Raw genomic sequence first — 7,876 nt, 5'->3', positions numbered from 1 at the left:
GGAGCTCTGGAAACATTTTGTGAAGCTATGCATTAAGTTTGGAGTTACAGAAGCTTAACTGTATGTAACACAAAGCTAGGAATTTTCAGTTTTGTATTTCTATAGCAAAGAGTTAAACAAGCTGCTTCTAGGAAATATCAAGCCAACAAAGAAAATCCTTCCAACACCAACATCCAACTTAACCCCATCTCCTCTCACTCCCAGATTGCAGGAGACCAAGGGAAGACATCTGGACAAATGTTTAAAAACAGGAAATACTACTTTGACTTACTGACAGCCACTGTGAAGGAATAGATTTCTACATTTCTAAGAAGGTAGGAAATTACAAAGGTGTGGTTACAAATAACTGCAAAACCCAAGAGCAAAGCAAACACAATTGTTTCAACGAGCAAGCCAGAATAACAACAGTCATAAAGGAGAAAGACAAGTAAGGCCTTGAGTTCACTTGAAAGTACAGTATTTCCCTATGTATAGGATGCTCCCATGTATAAGACGCACCTTAATTTTGGGGCCCAAAATTTGAACAAAATGTATTACATAAATTTATTGAACTCAAGTTTTATTCATCATAAAATTCATGCAATTCCTCATCACTTGCAGGAAATGCAAGTCAAAAAATTTACAACCACTGTATACGATGCACCCAGTTTTTAGACCCCAAAATTTTTGAAAAAGGGTGCATTTTATACATGGGGAAATACAGTATCTTCACTTTCAAATGTATTCTCTAATTTGCATCTTTAATCCTGGAAAAATCCCATGTGAAAGGATACAAAACCAGTTCTACACAAGATCAAGTCACAATCTCAGGTGCAGTAAAATCAGAACAAAACATTCGGACTTTCTCTTTCCTCACGGGGCATTCTAATTAGGATAATATCTGACTCACGGCTACTAATAATAGGCTTCTAATGAAAGCATTTGTGCCATGAAGATAGAGCTATGAAAGATGTCTAAAAGCACAACTAAGAAAGAAGTCGTACTAAATGATCTTTAAAAGGCCTCTGTTCTAAAAAACTACAATATTCGTGATTTTTTTTTCACTCATGACTGAACCACTCTGTCATGTCTCGTCACCACTCTTAATAAATGGGGAGCTGAACTGGCATTAGAACTTATCCAACATGCTCCTTTATGAGAAGTCGGGCATCACCAGCAAGAGATTTCTTGCTTGTTACTGAAGGACAGCCTCAACGTCTGTGTGTGTATTGACACGTATGGCTATACATGTACACATACAGGAGTTTGCTTCTCCTTGCCTCTTCACAGAAGTTTCTCCCCCCAAATCGGTCAATAGTTTGTGCCCAAGTCTGTCATAGATATTGTGGTATGTATAAGAAAGAAAGTCCCAGCCCTCAAAATAGTTATAATTTATTGGGGAGATAAGACATACTCCCATGAAGAGTTCCCAGTCCCAGCAAAATGAATGGCTTTGATATTTTAATTAGTAATACGAGGATGCTATCATCTGCATATTATTTGCATGGATCACAAAGCCTTAATCCAAATAGGTAAGAAAAAATAAATCCATGCCACTTATTTCAAGTATAGTAAAATACAATAAACATACAATGAATAACAGGGTTTATTTTGAGTTTGTAATAAGCAGCATACCAGTGTGCAGTTGTAGGGAAGACAGGGTGAGATTCTTAATGGCCAAAATGTCACATAAACTCAGGAAAGGGAAGTAAGGAAAAGGAACGGGTTTGCTACCATTACTGTTACCTCAGCAATGGCGAAGAAGTGTGGCTTCTCAAAGCTTTTCTCAAAATCCAGAGGTTTGTTAAGAATCAGCTGCTGGGCTTGGTTTCTAGAGATCTAGTTTTTAGCCCCAACTCCACAATCGTGCCCTCTCTTGCCCTAGTTTTGTACCTGGACTAGATGAGGTTGGAACTAGATGATGGCTAATATTCCTTTAATGAACATTTCTGGTAACCCTTTATTGATAAGTATATCAAGGTCCCATCCCCTCTTCGCCCCTCTCCCCACACTAAATTACAGCGTACAACATTAAATTATTCATGAATCTATGACTTTAATTTTTTGTGTCTATACACTGACTTCTTTATGGCAACTGGTTAACAAAGCAAAAATCTTAAATCATGTTGCTAAAATTTAGCACTAAACAGTTATCAGCTTTACATTATCTAGTCCTAATAATCTAACAAGATTAATGTGGCATATTATTCAATATTGTTGCAAGAAGTTTTGGCGTAGCCATAATTCACGATGGTGAAGATCAGATCAAATAATTATGTATTCATTACTTTTACCAGGCTTAAAACTGGCTTAGCTACACAGCAACCAAGAGTAAGGAAATATTTCATTTCTTTTTTTATTATAATCCAGTGACAACATCTAAGTATGACTTTGGTATAAAAAGACTACATAAATATCCTTTCATCTGGTAAGACTTAAACCCACGTTGTTTGGGCAGGGGTGGGGGAGAGAAGAAGATAAATATGGGTTGTAATACCAAACTACTTCTATTATCATTTTTATGTAGAAATCTTGTTTGGACATCTGAACGTTAGGACAATTATCACCTAGTAACAGCAATGATTTCAAATAAAATGAACTCCAATAAAATGCTAAACAATGCACACTCTCTTCATTCTAAAATGCTTTTTTGAGTCATTTCAATAAAGAGATAAAAGAAATCCAAAATGAAAAAGGGAGGCCATACTCAAGCTTCCATGAAGCTGTATGATAAGTGGAATAATAGGGTAAAAAAATAAATCAGGGAATTGAGAAATACGCTGGAAAACTTCTCCAAATACTATTCTTGCTTGTATCTAGCTCTATTATACAGTTTAAATTCAGCCAAATTTTTTAAGTATTTGTTCAACAGTTCTTGCGTGTGACATATGTTTCCAGGATACTTCTGACATTGATATGAGAGATTATAAAACATTTAGAAATGAAAATGTTGCTCTCCAACAAAAAACAACACTAACTTCCAAGCTTCTTTGGAATTCACAAGATGGGAAAACATTTGGAAAATACAGCTTTCCATTTTAAAATGTTCAAATAATATACTTTAAAACGAAATGTGTAATTGTTCAAGGCAACAAGAAACAAGTCTAAATAAAATAAGATCCTAAAACTTACTCTAGGAGTCATTAATTTTCCTTTGCAGTCTCACTCCTATTTACTCCATAATAAGTAAATTGTTTTATCCCTTCAGCTGGGAAGGATAATTTTTACCCTACCAAAATAATGACTGTACCACTGCAGTGCTCACCGCACAAGAAATACATGAATATGAAGTAGCATCAACTCTTTCTCTTGAGCAAAGTATATGCAAGACATGATTTGCAGTGCATTAATTTAGGAACTCCGCAGAGAGGCTCCTACTGTATCTAGCTGATCTAAACTTGAGCTCATGATAACACTGCACAAAGCTATGGTAAATAAAGGTGATCGGTAATGCCAGTAGAACAATTCCACTGACAACACAAACTCCTCCAAGAATTCTTCCAGGCATTGTGATAGGATACATATCTCCATAGCCAACTGTAGTCATAGAGATAATCACCCACCAGCAGGCAGCAGGGATGCTGGCGAAGTCCTTGTTGGATGTTTCCAGGTCCAACCCATGTTCAAGAAGCTGAGAAAGTGCACTAAAGATTGCCATGGCAACACAAATGAAGACAAGTAACATAACCATCTCTCGGTAACATCGTTTGAGAGTCAAACCAAGTGTCTGAAGACCAATGAAGTGACGAGCAAGCTTAATCACCCAAAAAATCCTCATCATTCTAAGCACCCTCAAGGTGACTCCAGCCCTCTGGAGTTGAGAGTTCTCGCCTGTAAATACTGTCATTAACACCGAGATGTAATACGGCGTGATTGCCAATAAATCAATGATGTTCAGGGGTCTCTTGACAAACTCACACTTGTTTTTGGAGATGATGAACCTCACGATGCACTCTGCAGTGAACCAACCTATGCAGATAGCTTCAATTATCCTGTCAAGAGAACAAAAGAAGAATTGATCATTTTATTTTTAAGTGTTTTAATAGCTCTTAGAGTTCTTCAGATAGTACTACACTGACATATTAATTCAGTTACTTATTCCAGAAAACATAAAGAACGGACAGCAATACCAACACCACCAGGACGCAATGGAACAACAAATATTACAGTTCAAATGAAAATTGAACTTGATAAAGTTCTTATTTACATAATGTAGTAATGCCATTAAAACTGTTTTTGCTTGTCACTAATCCTTTTTTAAAAATCTATTCTTTTATTTGGTGATTTGAAATTAACTTGCACTCGGGTAGCCAGAACATGAAATGTTACTTACTCTGTGAGGACAATGGGTCTCAGATATGATATCAGTTATGAGATAGGTCAGAGGACTTTGCCTCAAAGTGGACATACCCAAGTTTTCAATGATTTATTTCTTGGCAAGTAAGAGAGAACTCAAGATCACTTCCTAAAATGCTAGTTATTCTGCCTTCTTTTCCTATAGGTTTCATGTGGGATCCACTGCAGCTGAGCCAGCTTTAGGGGTTTTGCAGAAGTGCCCGTGTCTTCACCAGGAGAGTGCCACCATCCCCATGCATGTCACAGTGGAAAAAAGGCTGAGGATTCCTATAGTGGAGCAAAACAATCACTACAATTTTCCCAAAGACCCACCTAATTGGTTTTCCATAGCTATTTGTATACGACATACATTTTAAAAAATATATGGCCACCTTTTAGCTAGAGCAGTATTCAGCAACCTTTCCACATCACTGTACACACTGAAAATAATGATAGTTATATAGCACACAGGTGTCATGAGCTTAAATTCTTAAAGTGGACACCACCAGCCTGGGGGCTCTGGCTATCCTGGCCCTTGCCCGCACTCCCCAAGGTGGAGGAAATTAAATCTCAGCATACCACTCAGGAAGCCTTGGATCCAGTGAGAGGTTAACTCTGAGGTAATTTTTAACTAAATTACATTTTCAAATTCAAATTCAAAGTTATCATTATTACACCACCATTCATTTTTCTCCACATAATTCTTTCCTATCACTGAGCTATGCCCAAACATCTGAAGTACAAAGGAGAGAGAAGAAATTGGAGTGAGATGGTAAGGCCTGTGGGGCGACATTCTGAAAAGAATTACTCAAAGTGCATTACACAGAACGCAAGTTGTCCTGGATGTTACTTGGGGAAATTAATCCATAAAATTAACCATAGTCTCTTACTGTAGGGTTTACAGGGCTATAAAGATTAATTATATCTATTATTTGAATAGGTAGTTCATTCATACGGCTCCAATTTAAAAGGTTAAAAAAAAGGCGGGGTGGGGGGTTGGATATAAAGAAAGTTCTCCCTCTCGCCCCATTCCCCAGCCACCTAGTTTCCTGGTCTTCACTCCTGTCACCAGCTCCTCAGGGCACCGGTTGTAAGGGTGGCTGGCCACCAAGAAATTAGGAACCTAAGCATATGTTAGTTTCCTGTGGCTGCTATAAAACATTACCACAAACTTGGTGGCTTCAAACAACAGAAAATTATTTTCTCCAAGTTCCCAAGGCCAGAGTGCCAAGTCAGTACCACTGGGCCAAAATCAGAGGTTACGAGGCCCACACGCCCTTAGAAGGTTCTAGAAGAGCAGCCACTCCTTGCCTGTTCTAACTTCTGGTGGCTGCTGGCATTCCTTAGCTTATAGCCATATCATTCCAATCTCTGCCTCCGTCGTTCCACGGTCTCCTCTTGGTCTGTCACTGTGTCAAATCTCCCTCTGCTTCCTTCTTACGCAGAAATGTGACAGTAATGTGACAGCGTTTAGGGCCCACTGGGATAATCCAGGAGAATCCCTTCATCTCAAGACCCTTAATTTAATCACATCTGTCCAATCCCTTTTGCCATGTATGATAACACCCACTGGTTCCAGGGATTAGGGTCTGGTGTCTTTGCAGGGAAAGGGGGAGTATTTTTCAGCCTTCCCCACAGAGTAACCACACAAAGTCAGCAGATGAAGTCACGGCTTCCCCCACTATTTCTCTACTGTGTTACCTGCTGTTCTGCTCATGGACCCCAGGACCCTGGGGTTGGCAGCAGCTTCCCTGTCCCCACCAGACTATCAGTAAAAGCTGCTGCCCTCGTGGCTTCCATGAACCTGAAGGCTTAAAAAACTGGGAGGGTCATGAAACTTAGTAGGTCTAGAGAATAGGAAGCTGTTGTTTTTTCAATATACAGTTTAAACATTATCTATTAGCACATATCACTCCTCCCTGGTAATGCTCATCACGTGTTCCCTATGTTCCCCATATTTTCATCCCCTTTGCTGTCAGACAGGGTCAGATGAGCAGTTGTGACAGATGAACTGTGAGCAAAATGATTCTATCACTCTGGGCAGAAGCACAGGAGAGTGAGGGCTAATTCGCTTCCCTGCCATGGCAACCTGGAAAGTATGTGTCCTAAATGGCTACAAGATGGTCCCTGTTAGCCCAAGTCCCTGAGTGTCTGTGAAGAGGAGAACAGACATTCCCTACCCTGACTCTGACTGGACATGATAGATATGTGAGCAACAAATAAATCTGGGTTGTATGAAGCCACTGAGATTTCTAAGTGGGTTGCTATCCTAGGTAATAAGCCAGTAAATACAGTAAGCAGTAAGGCAACACTCAAAAGGGATTGCAGGAGCATACCACAGTAATAGTTTTCTTAGATTGGCTGTGGTTAAAATGTACCAGTTCTCCAGCGAAAGCACTGTGTCTCTTCTCTAGCCGGACATGAGCACGAGCGCTGGGCCTGATGCCAAAGGTCTGCTGCTGCTTCCTCTCTGAGGGAGGACCCTCACCTGTCAGGTGGCAGAGCTGCGCCACGGATCTCCTAAGGGCTCTCCCCGCAATAAAATCCTAAGGTTCTATTATATTAAGAGGAGTAAACATTTTAATTGTGCCAAAAATACCGGTACAGTTTCTTGTTTATTTCCACCAGCAGCCAAAGTTGTTCGGATTAAAAAGGAGAAAATCCAAAGGGTGCAGAATCATCCCTCAACAAGGGAATTTCAAAGAGGTAAGCTCCTCTGTAATGAGGCCCTCTGGGCTCTTTCTGCCCACTCCCCAAGTCAGATACAGTTTATCCAGAATTCCGTGCTAAAGGGATGAATCAGCGAGAAACCCCAGGCGTGCCTCTCACACGTAGGATTATGCCAAGGCACTCTCCAACAGCGAAAACCACTAAGCCGGCCAAAACTCCCCATGTTTCCAAATGGCGCTTTTGCCAAAGCCACCAACAACTGCTGGAAAGCTGGGCACTGTTTTAACCGAGCGCTACAGCCAACAACTGGGAACTCACGAAGACTGTTTCCATGAAAAACAAATAGGGAAAAAGAACTAAAGAAGATACTGAGGGACAACATATTTTTCTGAAGCCCATTCTGATTTCTCCTGAGGCCCAAATGCATAGAAGTTCATGAACGCATGGCTAATAAAAATATGTACCACTTATTGAGGCCTTTTATTTGGCCACTGTGCTAAGCACTTTACAGATGTCACCTCATTCAATCCTTTTCACATCTTTTCCAAGGTCACACAACTAAAAAATTATAGTAACATGTATAATGAAACTTGGATCTATTCGGTTTTGAAGCTGTAAGGAACATTAGAATATGTTAATGATTTTTATGACAATGTTCACTGTTAATGTTAAATGATATATAGATGTATTGATTGATAGACAGATTTATATCTATAGATAGATAGATGATAGACAGATAGCTAGATAGATAGATCAATTAATTGATCAATCTTTTGGTCTCCATGGTTTATGTTAGAGTAACATTTTTCAAACTGTCAGTTCTTAACCCACTAATGGATCAAAACTGACATTTTTTCAGAAACTAAATAGAAAATATCAGAGTGTATTGAAG

General features: G+C 39.4%; 1 protein-coding gene across 2 annotated transcripts in view; it reads right to left on the bottom strand.

The window, feature by feature from the left end:
* Positions 1 to 649: 649 nt before the first annotated feature.
* KCNG3 (potassium voltage-gated channel modifier subfamily G member 3) overlaps positions 650 to 7,876 on the bottom strand; it is a 41,104-nt gene continuing 33,877 nt past the window's right edge. For both annotated transcript variants that reach the window (XM_019647952.1, XM_019647953.1), the window contains exon 2: positions 650 to 3,971. In XM_019647952.1, coding sequence (XP_019503497.1) covers positions 3,326 to 3,971 — 646 coding nt within the window. In that variant the 3' untranslated portion in view covers positions 650 to 3,325. The remainder of the gene's footprint in view (positions 3,972 to 7,876) is intronic.

Source organism: Hipposideros armiger, unplaced genomic scaffold, assembly GCF_001890085.2.
Source record: "Hipposideros armiger isolate ML-2016 unplaced genomic scaffold, ASM189008v1 scaffold_118, whole genome shotgun sequence".
Lineage (NCBI taxonomy): Eukaryota > Metazoa > Chordata > Mammalia > Chiroptera > Hipposideridae > Hipposideros > Hipposideros armiger.
Note: the sequence above shows the minus strand (reverse complement) of the source record. Positions and strands in the feature narration are given on the sequence as shown.